The 17071-nt window shown below is 38.3% G+C and overlaps 2 protein-coding genes across 2 annotated transcripts; one reads left to right on the forward strand and one right to left on the reverse strand.

The window, feature by feature from the left end:
- Positions 1 to 533: 533 nt before the first annotated feature.
- Positions 534 to 4116, reverse strand: LOC130417173 (apolipophorins-like). Its single transcript, XM_056742496.1, has 12 exons — positions 4096 to 4116; positions 3640 to 3743; positions 3239 to 3404; positions 2959 to 3144; positions 2732 to 2878; positions 2186 to 2330; positions 1942 to 2100; positions 1717 to 1835; positions 1378 to 1572; positions 1242 to 1310; positions 804 to 988; positions 534 to 720 (listed from the first exon to the last, which is right to left on the reverse strand). The coding sequence occupies exons 1-12, from the start codon at positions 4114 to 4116 to the stop codon at positions 534 to 536; spliced, it is 1683 nt and encodes a 560-aa protein (XP_056598474.1).
- A 5683-nt stretch (positions 4117 to 9799) lies between these two features.
- Positions 9800 to 15082, forward strand: zgc:153115 (uncharacterized protein LOC768186 homolog). The gene is made up of 2 exons (XM_056744337.1): positions 9800 to 10623; positions 11740 to 15082. The coding sequence occupies exons 1-2, from the start codon at positions 10119 to 10121 to the stop codon at positions 12009 to 12011; spliced, it is 777 nt and encodes a 258-aa protein (XP_056600315.1). The 5' UTR covers positions 9800 to 10118; the 3' UTR covers positions 12012 to 15082.
- The last annotated feature ends 1989 nt before the right edge of the window (positions 15083 to 17071 follow it).

Here is a 17071-nt window from a genome sequence, read left to right on the forward strand (position 1 = left end):
AGAAAGAGAAGCAAAGTGGCTTTTTGGGGCATCCAGGAATTCCTCTGAAAAAGCACAGAAAATCGTAATAAAATCCACAGATCGTACATATCTTGACATCATAATTGATAAAACTGCATCTACCTGAGGCACAAAAGTATAGGCCGTCTCCATGAGATACTGCTTGAGACTTTTGTCCAATTTTTGTAGTCTCAGACTAAAAAGAACAGGTCCCAGAAGTGGGAAGCCTCTCGGTGTCAAGGAATAAGTGAGATCAGAGCACAACTGCCATCCAATCATCTTAGACACTGCAAAGTGACCGTACAAATACTTTTTATTTATACATTTTAATGGCACAAGTCACTGAAAGATAGCATATTTATTAAACCCACATGCTTTAGGAGTACATGTGTTCTTCTCTTTGAGATTTCTCATGGCTGTGAGCTCCTCTCTACTGTCCCCGCTCACACGAAACATCCTGGAGCTGTTTGAAGAAGAAGCTCAAACTTTTTTAAAGTCAAGAAAAACACCTGCACATATTTGAGATAACAGTACTACCTGAAGGTCAAAATATCCATGACATCTTCTGGAGTGTTGAGGGCCACCTTTACGCTCTGGCCATGGTGCACATATACACCTCCATCTAAGCTGGTGGAGGTTTTAAGTTCAGTGACCCACTCTGACCCCACACGACCAAATGCTCCATCCACTCCCGCTCTCACAGAGATGGCAACGAATGCACTGCGTCAAAAGAGAAACTTGACTTGACATCATGACTTCAACCTAACAGCACATTTGCATTCATAAAGCTTCGCCACACGTACTTTGGTTTGACATAACCAGCCGTTGAGAAATGTGACCAGTTCTTGTAGTTTGCAGTGCCTTTAAGTCTCATTGTGAAGACTGTGGACATGTTGAGGCTCAGCTTTATGGGTAATCCGGAGAGGGACGGTAAAACCAGTTCCTCTGCCATCACTATTGGCCTTTGACTGATTTTAATCTCTTGACCCTGAAAAATAGGTGATAAAACAACTGGATAAGATATAAACATACTTTAAAACGTATTGAAGAAGACACATACAAATGTTTACTTTTATGCATGACAAAGTCTAACAAGATTTCAATAAATTTTGTAATTTTGCTATCTGTGAAAGGAAACAATAGAATCTCTAAACCTTTAACAACTTCACAACAAGTCCAGCTGTGTTGAGTGACAATTTTCTCTGAAATGCGTGGAGGTCCTCACATGTCAAAAAGCTGACATCACTGCCAAACATCTTCACATTAATCCAGCATCTGAATGCTTTGTCTCTTTTCCTCTGCCCTGTGAACTTAAACAAAAAACAAAAGTAGAACCATAAAACAGACACCAAACCACCATTCTCTTCTCAATCTCACCTTAGACCTAATGGAATCTAAAACTGATGATTGACAGCCTTTTCTGGAGATGTCCACCAGCTCCTCATCACTGTTCATTTCCATCTGCTCATACGCCATAGAGTCTTTAGGTCTGGAGTTATCAGTTGATGCTAGAGGATGTTCCTCAAACATGTTCTTCAGAATCATCTCGAGGTTTTCCATTCGAAAACTGATCTAAAAGAATAAAATATATAGACCATTATGACCCATTTTATAGTGTTTTTTCCGGATGGAGCTTTCCAGACATGAGCTATAAACTATTATTGTAAGGCAAAAACTTTTGGGCCAAATGTAATCAAAATGTCCTTCTCTTTTCACCTCAAAAAGATTAAATGCTCTGCCCAGGATGTGAACCGTTAGATTCGCCATAGCATAACGTGGAAGAAAAGATTCAGGGGAGAAAACTACGGCTCCCTCAATGTTTGCAGCCGCCACTCCTAAAATACAGACACCGAAGACCAAAACTAGACACTGGAAACAATATATTTAAAAACAGAAAACTGTCATTTGATACATAAGTTATCTTTGGTTAAAAATGATTACCTGTATCCACCGTGTAGTCCATGTGTGAGGAATATTTCCACGGCTCAGCTTCAAAGTCTTTACCAATGATGTCATCTGGCAGTGACTCCATCAGATCTTTCTTCAGGGGGTCTTCTGTCTTCTGGATATTAAACAGGTGACTCCAAATAAACGACCCAACTGAAAAGATTTAAGAATATCAAAATGTCTCTTATTTTATTACTGATGCTGATAGGTTTGGCTCATTTTGTTCAATAACTCAAACCTTGACTGGACTTATCGATGCTTAAAGTTGTCTTCACAATTCTGAAGATGTCCTGTGTTGGGCAGTGCATTAGTTGCTGGTATGCTGCAATTCTGACCTCCACATTTTCATCTTGTCTCTGAAATGCCCAAGCAAGGACTTTCCTCTGGTAAAAGACACAAAAAAGTAAACATTTGTAGGTAGGTCGTGTGGCATGAAGTGTTCCTGGATTCAAACAATAAATGGTAGTAATAATTAAAGTGGTTTTCAAAAGTTCACCAGAACTGTTTGCTGCCCTACATCCTTCAAAATATCTTCTTTTGTGTTCAGCAGAACAAAGAAATTTAGAAAGCACATTTTTTCCTACTATGGTGGCCAACTGATGGTTACAAGCACTCTTCCAAAAATCATCTATATATCCATCAGAAGAAAGATATTTATACAGATCTGGAACAACTTGAGGGAGAGTAAATGAAGACCGAATTTCTATTTGTGGGTGTGCTAAACAAGAACCTATAGGAAACAATCCAGTGTTAAAGTCTTCATATATGTATTGGTAATACTGACATCCATATGGCATGGTATTCTCCTGAATGCTCGTACAGAAGCCAGCCGAAGCTCCAACAACACAGTATGATCTTGTACACAGCGGCTCAGTGATGGAATGAGATTTGCCATTCCTGCGATCTCTACAGCTTTCAACACATGTAGCAACTGTTTGAGAGAAAGCACAGAACATCTCAGCCTACATGCAATTTCAGAACACCTCTACCATCTGCTACCATTCTTTTCACCTCTGTGATCTCTGACTGGTCATCCACTACACATCCTCCCTCAAGTCTTTGCTTCAGAACATGGACAAACTGTTGGACTTCTGTAATCTCATTGCAAGGGGTCTGATTTTGTTGACACAGTCTGTGGACCAGTGAAGAGACAACCAGCAGTGCTTTTGGACCAATAAGAGGAATCTGCAGCAGGGCCTTTTGGAGAATATGGTGCAAATGAACATGTAAAACAGATAACGCTGTGTGTTTTAGAGATCATTGTTAAATGATATGTAACTTAAACACGTACACTGGTGTGGTTAATCATAGATGATGTGGGGTAGGGGGCCAAGATGATAGTATTGAGGAGAGCCAAAGTTTGCTCCTGGTCAACTTCTTTCTTCAGTATGAGGTCTGTAGTGAATAGGATGCAAGCCTCACTTCCACACCCTGATAGTGTTTCTAACAGGGGCTGCCTGGCGTAACAACAAAATATACAAAATAGTTTGTTTGGGTATAATTACAACATGCTATGTTATGTATAACATTATGTGAAGACAAATGAGGATGCCAACAGACCACCACTGCCACACTTACATTTCTTTTCTGACAAAGTTATAAAATAAATACCATCACTTGGCAGAATAAGCACAAGAAAGAGTTAACCATTTAGCCATAAAAAAATCTTATTAGAATTGTTAATGGACAAACCAGTCATCTCGACATTTGAAGGAGGCCTCATTCCACAGTTCTCTCAACTGCTGGGACGACAAGGTCCTCAGCTGAACCACTAGACCCAAGAGGAGCTCTGACTGCTAAGAGAAGAAGATACAAGAAGAAATACAACCGTGAAAAAAAATAAAAGACAATTTCAAAGGTATTTCCAGTTTTTCTCAATGTACTATTTATAGGTATGTGTTAAGGGCAAATTATCATTTTTGTTATATTCTGCGAACTACTAAAAAATATTTTTTCTATTTGGATTTATTAATTAAAATAAAAACTGGAGAATCAGGTCAAAATAACAGAAAAGATGTTCTGTATTTTGTTTCTACTGTAAAGAAAACAAGTTCATATCACTTTTAAGCGACACAACGGTGATATTTGTACATGTGGGAACAGTTAAGAGAAATGTCTTTTTTTATTTGATAACCTCAATTTTATGACAGTTTTCGTGTGTCTTGTCATGCTGTCAGTGTTTCACATTTCCGTTGGATGATTTAACGTCACTTCTGATTTTGTTGAAATTCAACAGACACGGGCTGGAAAAGGCCACAATACATCTAGAAAACTAATTCAATGAAAATTTGGAATTGTCTCTTTTTATTCCATGGCTATACGAAACCTGAATTTATTAATGAAAGTAATAAGATAAGACAAGATAAGATAAGATAAGATAAGATAAGATAAGATAAGATAAGATAAGATAAGATAAGATAAGATAAGATAAGATAAGATAAGATAAGATAAGATAAGATAAGATAAGAAGTAGCATCCGACCTGCTGTTGATCTGAGAGGTGAGCGCACACCCTCCTCACACTGTTAGTAATCTCCTGAACTGAAGATCCAATATGTCTGCCTGGATTCTGGACTTCAGACTCAAACACAAGACTACTCAAGTAGCCTGTGTTCTGTACTGAAATCAAAATAGATGGACATGCAATTTGCAAAAATGTTTAAACACATGGACAATTCCAGCATTATGGAAGTGACATTTTGCGTTATGGACTAGACATAAAAATGCTCAAAGAATGAATTTGTTACGAATATATTGAACCATCTGTTTATATTTTACTAAACACTTGTTGATAGAGTCTAAACATAAAAAAGTCAGACTATTAAAACTGTTTTTATTTAAAAAACGGGAAAAAACATGCGTTATGGATGTGACAAAAAAGGAAGCGGTTTTTGGGAGACGACACACATTGTAGGATTTCTGTGAAATAAAATGCACAATCCTGAAGCAAATATACCCAACGAATGGAGAAGGGATGCCTCTTTATAGAACATAAAATAGTTATTTTGTTTAAATTTTCATGTGTCCATTTATGAGGAATATGTACCGTTATGGATGTGACAATCCTGAAAATGGCACCTACCTGACTGTGAATAACATGCAGTAAAAAATTTGAAGAGAGATCTCACATGGGTATTTGAACCACCCAATATTATTGTTTGCTTTAGATGTAATACAATGTGTATACACGATTTAAGGTTAAAAAACTGTGTGTTTTCAAACATTCCGTGCATGTTTGTACTCCTCTTTGCTACGCCTCTCTTAAGCGCGCATGTTATTTTACAAAGATCATCGCTCTGAAAAGCAAGGTGTGCTATGATTGGCCAGTTCACTAGTGCGTAGTGATTGGTCGAATACTGCACTGAAATGTAACGCTTCTTACCATATTCGGAACATAAGGCTGTTAAGGTACAATGAGATTTACAAGAGTTTAAATTTGGGCAGTCTTAGTCAAATCGTGTTACGAACTGACATAGATTCGCCGGGGTGTGGTTACAAAAGGCATTTCAGGCAGGTCTGGGTGAGCATTCACTTCTAGATTAAATACATATTTTGTTCCGAGACTTACATTTTTGCTTATTTACGTGTCTACTACATGCATGGGCAACTTATAACACAATAAAGACAAAGAAAAACACGTATTTCCTGCGAATCACCCCTATCTGTGCTGTTACCATAGTAAAAAACGTTGGTAAAAACGTTTAATATTTTCGTGGTAAGGTTGACATTTACACGGAATTGCCCACATGTATTTCATTATAATTGGAAAGTAAATATGAGCATATTGGAACAAGAACATCAGACGTTCACATACCCAGACTCATTGGTATCACTTCAAGTGTCCTGAGGAGAGTTAGGCTTGAGATGGTCTTGGTTTCTGTTACTTCTAACGCGCCGGGTAGTGGAACCAATGACACTATTTCCGTACAGTTGACCTTGTTCATCATTGTCCCATCGTAGAGCTGGATGCATGTGAGGCTGGCCTTCACTGTCTACTCAAAACACAGAGGAACTTAAATTCATGACTTTTATATGACACTTTCTTCTGTGAAACACTACAAAAGATGTCTCAGTGGTTTTATGTTTTGTGGCAAAGGGGGGGTGATGTTGTTCGGTTACCAATGTTCTTCAACATATATATTTTTTGTGTTCGGTCAAACGGGCCACACATGTTTGGAATGACATGAGGATGATTAAAAAGTTTTTATTTTTGAGTGACTTTTCCTTCATAGTAATTAAACCATTATTAGAACAATAATGAGAAACCTCCTGACTTCTTGAGTTCCAACGTACAGTAATAGAATAAATGTGTAGCTTACCATGCCATCCTTTAGCGGGACGGAGTGCCTCCAAAACTGACTGATTCTGTCACTAAGGCACTTCTGCAGGTTTCTAGTTTTTATCAGTGAGGTTCCCCTCTGTTCATAAGAACTTGTGCATGTCCCGTACACATCGGTCTGCAGAAAAATGACATCATAAGTCATCAGAATTATTCAGTAATGTTCATAACTTAATAATGATGACATACTAAAGTTTATACATGTACTTATGGCTCAAATATGGACGTGTTTGAGAGCAAAGCTAGCTACAAAACTCTCTGACCTCTTTCACTGTTTCCCTAGCTCGTCCCGAGTCAGAGGTCTGGAGCATGCTCAGAATGGACCTCTTGATGTTTAGGGTCCACACCTGCTCAGCCTCCTGTGGGCAGAGCTTTGTGACCTTTCCCCCCTCAAGCGAGAACTGCAGGGGGTTCTTCTCCAATGACTCTCTGAGGAATCAAAACACCAGATGGACCTTCAACCTCTCACCATCATCCAAGATGACTCCAAACTAACTATTTGCAGCAGTACAAGTTTGTCAGTAAAATATAATAGTGAATGGACAACATGGAGACCTGTGTTGGGGTGTCACCATTCAAAGAACCATGCTCAACATTCAAGTCATTCAGTACTCATACACTAAACAAATAATAACAGTGAAGAGTCAACAAAAGCTTTAGGTTACCTAATGTTTTTCAAGCGTAGCACAGAATTGTCTCTCTTCGATGAGCTATGCTTGATTTGTATGTTCCTCAGCTATACACAAATAAATAGAACAAAAATGAATATATCACATTTGTATATTATTATTATATAATATATTCTATTATACATATATGTATTGGATGTATTTGGGAATCTAATAGTTAAGTATAATGCTTTTTATAAAATGTATTAGAAGATACCTTTAGAATCATCTCTAGACATCCTTGTCGAACATCAATGTCAACAACACAGTCCAAAGCTAACTGATTTCCCGCTAATGATGGACCTTTTAGGCCATTTGTTATAGTTGTACTGTATCTATAGGTGTGCCTTTGCCCCTTCTGCACATCTGTACAAACAAGCACACAAATATAAACGATTGTTTTAAATAGTATTGGTAAATAACCCAATATTTTTTATTTTTGCCTTACCTAGGCAAGTTGACTTGCAAAGTTGACCTTGGTTCAGTTTGTGAGCATGAGCTTGAACAAACATAGGTAATAAATCAAGGATTTATGTTAAATATCATGTACACACAAATAACACAAAAGAATAAAACTAAACTTAAAATGCTAATTTGCCAAACAGTTAAAAGAACTATTGATATTAAACATAAAACATGCACTTACCAGTGAGAAAGCCAAACACAACAATTGAAGTAAGATTTCTGATCAACAAAAGGTAGACTGAAGACATGGCCAGAATAATTGGATTCGATGTAATGCCCAAGAACAGCACTTCACAGAAAAGATCATTACTGGAAGAGCATAACCACATAAGTGAGTGGATAGATGTTTAGCCAAGCCTTAGTAAAAACTCAAAAGACACTCAGGAACCAATCAGAAGACAGACCCTCACCAGGGGACCATTCGGCTATCCAAATCTTATAAAAACCTGATAGACAACTTTAGCTGAATTTACAATAATATCTTTATTAAACAGTTACAAATTTGGCATAGAAAACAGTTGTTTGGGGCTTGAACACTTTATTTTGTAATACTTTGTGGTTTTAAAATGTTACTCTTATATTATTATAATCGTCTAAATCAAATGTATTTTGATTAGAAACATTCATTAAAAATGAAATCAAATATTTTTTTTAAATATTGAAAATATTCATTCATTCAAAATAAACTTTGAAAAGCAAAAACCTTGATTTCTACATGAATGTGAATTCAAGAAATAAGATAAAAAACAGATTTTTTTCTTAGTTAGTTAAAATACATGATTCGAACGATGAGTCGATAAATCAACAAAAGATTTCTCCATAACATTAAAAGGAGATTTGAAGAATGTCAATTAAGGCCTGCTTTGTAATAAAATGCTGCTTTAAGATGTTTCATAATACATTTCACTTGGCACCATCTACTGGGCAAACCTGAGACTTAGGTCAGGGGTATTTAACTATTTCAAATATTTCAGATTCATTTCTATTCCAAATCTGACCTATTACGAATCTGTATCTTTGTCTAGTTTTTCTGTTAAAACATTAAAACAAGTTATGCTTAGAAGCTAAATGTCAAGTTTTCAGAGAATGCATGTAATTATATTTCGAATTATGTTAGGAGGGAGATAATTTGCCAATAAAACAATGCAAAATACATTTATTATAGGTCTATATTTAAGTCTCAAAAAATTATGCAATTTTGCCTCTTCAGTTTTTTATCATATTTTAAGGCTGATTCAATATTTTTACAAGAAAACAAAAAAAAACTAAATAATGATACTGCACAGTGTAGCCAATGCAAATATTAATTCATTTAGAAGAATATTTCATGAAATGAAACACTTGTACACTTATATTTACCTCTCTTTGTGTAACTCCTAAAGGCCCTCTGGCACCTCCTCCCACAGTATGATGAAAACACATTAAACACCGAAAGTTTTAGCTCAGCTTTATGTTGGCTGTCATTTTAATTCCTTATTCCTTTCATTTCTCCACTGCACCCTCCACATGTTGGATAAAAAGGGAGGAGGCCATGCATGAATCACAAATTCTGTTTGAACATTCGGGTTGCCCTAGTTTATCCCTAGTTTGTTTAGAGTCTCTGATAATAATCATACTGTGTTTTATGGTTCATTCCTCTATGTAATATTCAGACATGTGATCTTTAGAAACGGGATTAAAGCCTTGTATCGATGACTATTAATGTGCATTCTGATGACAAGTACAGCATACAAAGTTGACTCTTAAACTACGAGAATACGCTTTTACAAACTCAGTAGATGCTCTGTAAAACTTCAACACAGTTTACATAAGTAAAGCGTCTAGAAATGCTGTTAAATGTAAATGTTGAGTACATATGGGACATGTCGTAACCAAACCCCACGTTGGGCGTTGATTAAAAACAACAAGATCAGACCTAAACTGCGTGGCAGGAGCTAAGTGGCCTGTTTTCCGGGCTTGTAAATGACGACTTTCAACATATCAAGTATCAAAATTAGTTGGTCGGCAGATACGCCTCCCTCCTCGCCTTCAATTGTATATTCTGGCAGAACAACTCAAAGCGTGCTGTACTGTGAATATATTTTCACCGGGTGTAATTTGACTCATCATAATAGACTCCTTTCGCTCCACTCCCGTATCGCGCATCAGCTACTGACGTCACTCCGCGCATGTATCGTTCTGCACGCTTGTTAAATCGTACTACGTCGAAAGGGTTAGCTCATGAATATGAATTACGTCTTGTTGAAGTTGCGCGGCAACCTTCCTGAAGCGTCCCTCACGTAACCTAATGCATTTTTTGCGTACGAATCCACGATTCGTCAATTTGCCAGTTTAGTGCATAATGCATTATACGTCATTAATATTCATGAGCAAAACCTTCATCGTACTGGGTTTACTAAATCGCTGCCGGGGGCGTGGCGTGTGCTTAGCCGGTTGTAGCAGCAGCAGACACAATGAAACGAGGGGCAATGTAGGACACCACGTTGGGGCTTGAAACGCAGACACCCCGGTAGCGTATTTTTTAAGCTTCATTTCGGACATTTTGTCTTTCGTTTTATTTATTTATTTTGTATCTTATTTTGACCCGAGTCGCCGATGAGAAAAACGCGGAGTTAAAAATCTCTGGAGAACAACCGACCGAGCTCAGGAAACGAGGCTCCCCTCAACTTTTGCTTTGTCGTTAAACGCAGTCGCGATAAAATGTCGTTCGCCTATTCGGATTATTTAGCCGCGGAGTGCCTGGTGTCGATATCCAGCGGTCCCGTACTCCATCGACCCACCCCGGTGTCTGGTGCGGCTCAGGCCCTTCCGCAGGGCCTTACTGCCGGGGAGCCAGATGGGTCGAGCGAGGACAGGGAGGTGCGGGAGACGCTCCGGTTAGAGGGGGCGAATATGATGACGGTGGCGGAGATCCTCACGGACCTGCATGGCAAGTTTCGTCCTATGTCGGCCTATTCCGAAAGCAGCAACTCGTCATGCGGAGAGAGCGGTTACACCACGTTGTCAGACTCCACCACCCCAACGCCGACCATGACCCCCTCAGCCACCCCTGTCCCGGGACAGTACAATAACACCCCCCAGCAGATTTGGGGAGGAGGGGGCGCACCCCGGTCCCCAACCAAGCGTCACCCCTGTACTTTCAACGGGTGTGACAGGGTGTACGGCAAATCATCTCACCTGAAAGCGCACATCAGAACACACACAGGTAAGCCAAACCACATGGTAGAGGATGAGAGCTAATGTTACAGATACCATGTTAGTATATAACATGTATTGTTATATAATTTACCTATTATATAAATCGCTTTTGCTATTACTATGGATCAAATGTATACTTATATAACGTAAGCAAGTATACATAGATTTTCCACGCTGCTTGCGTTCTATTAGAAATGGGTACAGTTTGGATAGTATTACATGGCCATTTCGAGAACTTTAGGCATAGGCCCCATGCACTGCGTGTGTGTTTTATTACAGGTTTTGGATAGGGGAACCTTTATTCGTGCCAGTCGTTTGTTTGTTGACTGTTGTCAGGGGCTCGTACTGTCAGCACTCATCAACGGCGATTAATAGAGATATTACAAGTAAATTTGTGGATAATAATGTAAATGACTATTCGTTAGCTGAACAAAAGAGTGAAAAACTCCCAACTGAGGCCGCCGGACAAAGAAAGTTTATGAACAAAGGAAGGAGCGCGTGAGGGAGGACCGAGTATAGTAGTGTAGTGACGAACCCCATATTTGCATATGAACGGAGCTCTAGCACAAACCGCGTGCGCGCGCCCCGTCTGCCCGGTCACGAGCAAGTTTCCATTTAAATGCACCTTCTGTTAATCTGTTATAAGCCACGCACCTGGCCTCTCATTATGCGCCATTCAGTTTGCAAAGTTTACTGTATGTACTTGAAATATTGTAGAGTATGGTCAACAGGGTGATGGCTTTCATGCAAAAAGTACTGTGTACACAAATAAATTGGTAGTACACTATGATAACTAAGAGAACACTAATATAGTTGTTAGGATAGATCGTAAAAGTACTAGTGTAGTGGCATGTACACAAAGGAAACCCAAGGAGCGTTACTAATCAAATACTAGTACACTATAGAACAACAGTACACTTGTACTTTTAACATAAAATGAGTACAATAATAGTACACTAAAAGCAGCATGTCAGTTTGTAGTGCACTAACCGAATTATACTATAGTAGTACCTTGTAATTCATTAAGAACACTTGATTTTATGTGTACTACTGCTTTAAACAAATTCCACCAATCACTCTTAAATATATTACATGAAGCTAATTCTCCATGTTAATTTTTTAGGTGAGCGGCCTTTTCCCTGCACTTGGCCTGACTGCGAAAAAAAATTTGCACGTTCAGACGAGCTAGCCCGGCACCTGCGCACGCACACGGGTGAGAAGCGCTTCCTGTGCCCCCTCTGCGATAAGCGCTTCATGCGCAGCGACCACCTCATCAAGCATGCTCGTCGGCACCCCAACTTCAACCCCTCCATGATCAACCGTAAAGTGTCGGTTCAAGGATCTGCCTCCGCCCAGCCCTCTCCTTCCTCAGAGTACGCCAGCACTGCCGAGTAGACACACCCACTGCCTCACCAAGACCTCTCCAGGACCTCGATCAGACCCCTGTTTTCTGCACGGTGACCACCATCCCTGTAAGCCGCAATGCAGCCTAAATCGATCACTGTGCATGCTGGGATCTTTTGAGCTCAGTTCTTATTTCCACAGGCCGCAAACGGAGAACTTCACGTCTTCCTCTGAACCCCTTTCGTAATGACCAAAATGGGCGACCGAGACACAAACTCTTAAGCACATTCCCCTGATATGCCAGAGTCATTCGATGATATGATCACATGGCTGATAAGTGATCCCGAATACATTGTTGATCTTAATCGTGCCTACTTTGGGTGAAATGTATTGTGAGATGTTTTGGATGCATGTTGACAAAATGGCCACCAGGAGTTTTCCAACAACACTTGTGTTATTTGTCATCTAGCCTAGCATCACCTGTCAGCCATGTTTTATAACCTCTGAAAGGTTCTCTTGTTTCCTGTCTTTCCATCTATTGTCGATAATTTAGCACAACCTTGTTTGTCTTGTCTTTTTGTACTGCTAGAATAGCAAACTCCCGCTGATCTGTTTTGCTTGTCCACACATGCTGTACGATACAACGACCACATCGATTCGTAGTATTGTTATCACATTGTTTACCTTCAGAGACGTTGTGCGTTTTTAAAACGTTTGGTATAAACTTGGTCAGGTATTTTCATTCCTTAATCAAATAAGATCCTTAATGCCCATTTATAGAAAACATTGCTTATAATTAAAACCGAAATGGCCAGTGAGTTTCTGTTAGGTAGAAACACTGCCTGTATCGCCACAGCTTTCCCTACTGAAATTATTGAAATCATAATAACATATTGTCATTTTAGTTTACTTTTTTGCTTATGTTTTCTACTAGGATCGGCGTGGCGTATAAAATAGCCGTTTTGTTTCTTTAATCACTTATAGCCCATGCATCTATTATTGCTTTGCGCATCGAGGAACTCTTGTGTTATTGTCCATGTAATGTTGACATGTTGATACATGTAGCGATGTGTTTAATAGTAATGTGGATATGTGTAGATAATATCTATGCTCGAAGCTTCAATGGTAAAGATGTTATTATATAAACTACTAGAAGTAATACTTATGACAGTACACGCTTGAATAGAATAGAGTGCTGCTTGTGTGCGAATGTTTGCGCGTCACGTTTGTATGTATATTCACGCGGGGGAAGAACGTGAACTGTCGCTAACTCTATCCAAACTGTCCCGTCTGCGGACCTCTTACAACTATCTCAGAGAACAAAGAACACATCAGGAAACTCAGAAAGCCTTAAATACTTTGACTTGTTTTGCACCATTGTTTACTGTTTGATATTTTCTACAGGTATGCCGGCAGGCATTGATCTACTCGACTAAAGAAATACAAATGCAATATTGCACTTTTTCTTACTGGTATTGTCAATGATATTATTCGTCTGCTAGTGTGATGGGTACACTGTATGCTACTGCATAGTTCTTCTACAGTATGAACACTGTGGAAGGGGATAAAGACCTGTCACAATAAATCGATACATTAGTCTCAATATGCACATTTGTCAGTGTGCGGACAAAAGGATTTTTGTGGCATTTTCAGTTTCGTTTGTATTATTTCCTTCACGTTCTGTGGTATAAAAACAACTCCGTTACATCAGTAACCGATTCAAACGCTTACAAGTTTGTCTGCTGTCTTTCTGATTCTCAAACCTACAGATAACATTTTAATACTGTATAATACAGTTTGTCTGGAAAAAGTGTTTTCTGTGCTGAACATGCAATACTCAACGTACTTCAGGTAGCTGCAGGCAGATATCTGAAGTCCAATGATAAATACTTTCTCAACAATAACAAACCAGAATAGTATCTAAGACTATATGTCTTCTGTAGCCAATTCAATTATGTATTCCTAAAACTGCTTTCTACGTTTGGCCACAAATCTCTTTCAAAGGCCTCAAGAGCTGTTTTCTTCCAATCAGATGCATGGTTTGAGTTGTCTTTGTATCTGTTGTACTGTGTTTGGCTAATGCACTATTACATCAATGGTACACTGTGCTATGCTGCAGCGGGTTTTGTATGTGATACTGGACCATTGTGATGATTTTCGCTTACAATGCCCTCTTTTAGCAGTCCGGAGTCAACTTCGCATTTGAGATGCCTCCTATTATGCTCCACACATTTGCAGCAAGAACTCTGGACAGTCTGTGCTATCACAAACCACTGGATCAAGTCTTGATTTTTTTTAATTGTGTGTTTTGAGGTCTTTCATTTCAGTGATTATTATCTTTTGTATTGTTTGGTTTGTTGTATTGAAAGGTCTTGTTTCTTATGCTCTGTATTAGTTTGTGTACTGTAGGTGTCTCTAAAGTATGCAGATCGTAGTGAATGGTGTAGAACAGAGCCCAGGTATCTGGAATAGCTTAGCAATCATATTGCAAAGAGAGGTCTTGTTCTATAGTTCCTTCAGGAAAATGCTGCATCATTGGCTTTTTTTAGCATCTCTGTATATCAAAGCAGATTAACTGAGATATGTTTGTGTGAGCGTGGTTGCTTTGAATCTAATTTGTAGAGAGATGACTTTATTTCGAAAACTGCATTGTTGTTTGGCGTACAATCTATACATTGTCCATCCTGAAGTTTTTTTTACACACTAAACTGATTATGCACTGATTGGCAGACGGTCTAAAGTAAATCACACTAAAGTTATGTCTAAAGAGATCTTTTCATGGTCTCAATCCACAGCCATGTCCCATATCAGTGGACCAGCAGGTTTAGTCAGTACAAATGCTTCCATGTATCTCCTCAGGTGATAAAACTAAGTGCTGAAATCTCTGTTCTTCTGGAGCAGAACCTAATGTTAAGCATTCTTTTTATTTGCTTTGTTTTGCGTTATTCTGCTTTAATTATTTATTACTTGCTTTTGTTTTGATGTGCTTTAAAATATCTTTTTTCAGTACTTATTTTATGGTATGAGACTTGACTAATAATTTGATTTGAGAAATTGATTCGTTGTTTGCCTCCAAAAAACCCTCCAGTGCTTTTTTTAATAATAAACTGATGAAGAGTTGAGTGGTGTTTCTGTGTTTATTACTTTGATTGACTTGGATATTATAAAAATTGTTTTAAAAGAATCCTTCTAATTATTGAATAATTATAATGCGTGTAAATTTTATGGACTCTTTAACCCTTTCATGCATAGACAGTGGACAGCTTTCAAAAATCCATTTCTTGCATTTACATGGGTTTTGATGGTATAGCATCAGCCACTACATGGGACACTAGTGCACTATCATATACAAATGAAGAGTGGAAAGTAAAAAAATGTGGACAATCCAAAATCTTGTTTCAAGCCCCATGAGCAATACAAACACGCATGAAAAACATCATGACTGAGGTTACCATAATTAATGCTTGAAAAGGTTTCATTTTATAAGAATTTATGAATAGCTGAGTTTCATAACATGATGATAGTCTTCTATTTTACATCAAGGTTTAATTGTATATTTTCAATGTGGATGAGATTTTTGGACCCCACATTAAGTATAAATCTTAACCTAAGATTCTGACATTTAAATTGTAATTCAGTAATTTCTGAGGGAATCTTTTAGAAACAGATTTTAAATAAATCAGATGCAGAGACTGTTCTGCATTTTATATTAAACAAACTGATCACCGTGTCACATAATCATCATGTTTTATTCTAGCTTAAAGGGATGGTTCACCCAAATTTGAAGAATGTTAGTTATTTTCAGTTGAGTTCAGTTTCCAACTGTTGAGTTTCCTAAATTCTTCAAAATATCTATTTTTTTTGTTTTTCTACTATGTAAGTAAACAATATCCCAGAACTGAAAATTCCCAACATTCTCCCAAATATATTTCTCTGTTTAACAGAACAAAGAAATTAATACATCTTTGGAACAACTTGAGGGTGAGTAAATGAGAGTACATTTTTTTTTTTTTTGGTGAACCATTCCTTTAAACTAAACTGTGAGAATAAAAATTAACCACAACTTTTGGTATTTTTACCAAAACATCCCAGATGGTGGAAGTCTCAGTGTCGCTAAAATAACCTGGCTCCCCGGTGAAGCGTGTGGGAAAGAGAAGCAGAGGCTCCAGGCAGTAAGCCTTCAAGTTTCTCAGCTGAAAATGAGACATGTATTGTTTCCTTCAGAAAGAGAGAATGCAAGAGTTATTATTATAATAAAACTGCGGGAACAATAAGCAGGAAGCAAAACTATCATTAAAAAAGTGAAAAACTCAGAATACTTTTAACATGATTTGAGTGTTTATTACAGCATTTTACTAAAATAACAAAACTGCAACAACAAAAGACATAGATAGTAGATTATAAATTTATAAATTGAAAGTAGGACTCACTTGGGATGCTTGTTAAACATAACAGGTAGAAACTCATCCACTGGCAGCATCTTGCCAAGGGGCTGGGCATCCAGAAGCTTTTGTGCCCCCTTCAGTGTAAGGGCATAGCCTAGTGTCCAGTAAGAATAATCTGGGCTCACCAGGCTCTTGACTCCCTCCACCCAGTGCTCAGGGTGCTTGATTTGCAATCGTTTACGCCCCACATACCTTCGATGGAAAGAGCGATGTAGTGGCATGATTGCAGAAACGCTGTAACAGTTGTAGAGTGTTTCTTGTTTACAATTTAAAATAAGATGAAAAATGCCAAATGCTGACAGCAGAATGAAAACTCGGATGTTTCTATTGTCAAACTATGATTTACATTAATTCCCACTCAAGTCCTGATTTCTTCACATCCTCCATGATGATATTGAGGTGGCTCTTGAAGTTGGGTTCAGACCGCACATCGTCCTCTAATACAAGCACCTGCTGTTGCCGGAGCTCCACCACCTGGGGGCGACAAACGTTACGGACACAAACTGACCCATTTATTTTGTGTATAGGAAACAGATATTTTTGTTGTTGTTGCTAGAACATCAGCTTTTGTTGTGTACTTTTTTCCAGATGTTGTAATGACTGAGAAAGCAACCGATTTCACCCTTAGTTAGGATACGCTCAGATTAAGGGTCTTTATAACCAGGC

This window comes from Triplophysa dalaica, chromosome 3 (assembly GCF_015846415.1).
Source record: "Triplophysa dalaica isolate WHDGS20190420 chromosome 3, ASM1584641v1, whole genome shotgun sequence".
NCBI classification, from domain to species: Eukaryota; Metazoa; Chordata; class Actinopteri; order Cypriniformes; family Nemacheilidae; genus Triplophysa; species Triplophysa dalaica.

What these genes read in the sequence shown, in the direction of transcription:
- LOC130417173 (XM_056742496.1), bottom strand. Translation starts at nt 4,116, where the DNA reads ATGACAAGACACACGAAAACT. An exon ending in GGACTACACGGTGGATACAG is followed by an intron (nt 1,836 to 1,941) that starts GTAATCATTTTT and finishes TCTGTATTTTAG; the next exon opens with GAGTGGCGGCTGCAAACATT. An exon ending in GAGCATTTAATCTTTTTGAG is followed by an intron (nt 1,573 to 1,716) that starts GTGAAAAGAGAA and finishes TTATTCTTTTAG; the next exon opens with ATCAGTTTTCGAATGGAAAA.
- zgc:153115 (XM_056744337.1), top strand. Translation starts at nt 10,119, where the DNA reads ATGTCGTTCGCCTATTCGGATTATTTAGCCGCGGAGTGCCTGGTGTCG. An exon ending in GCACATCAGAACACACACAG is followed by an intron (nt 10,624 to 11,739) that starts GTAAGCCAAACC and finishes TTAATTTTTTAG; the next exon opens with GTGAGCGGCCTTTTCCCTGC.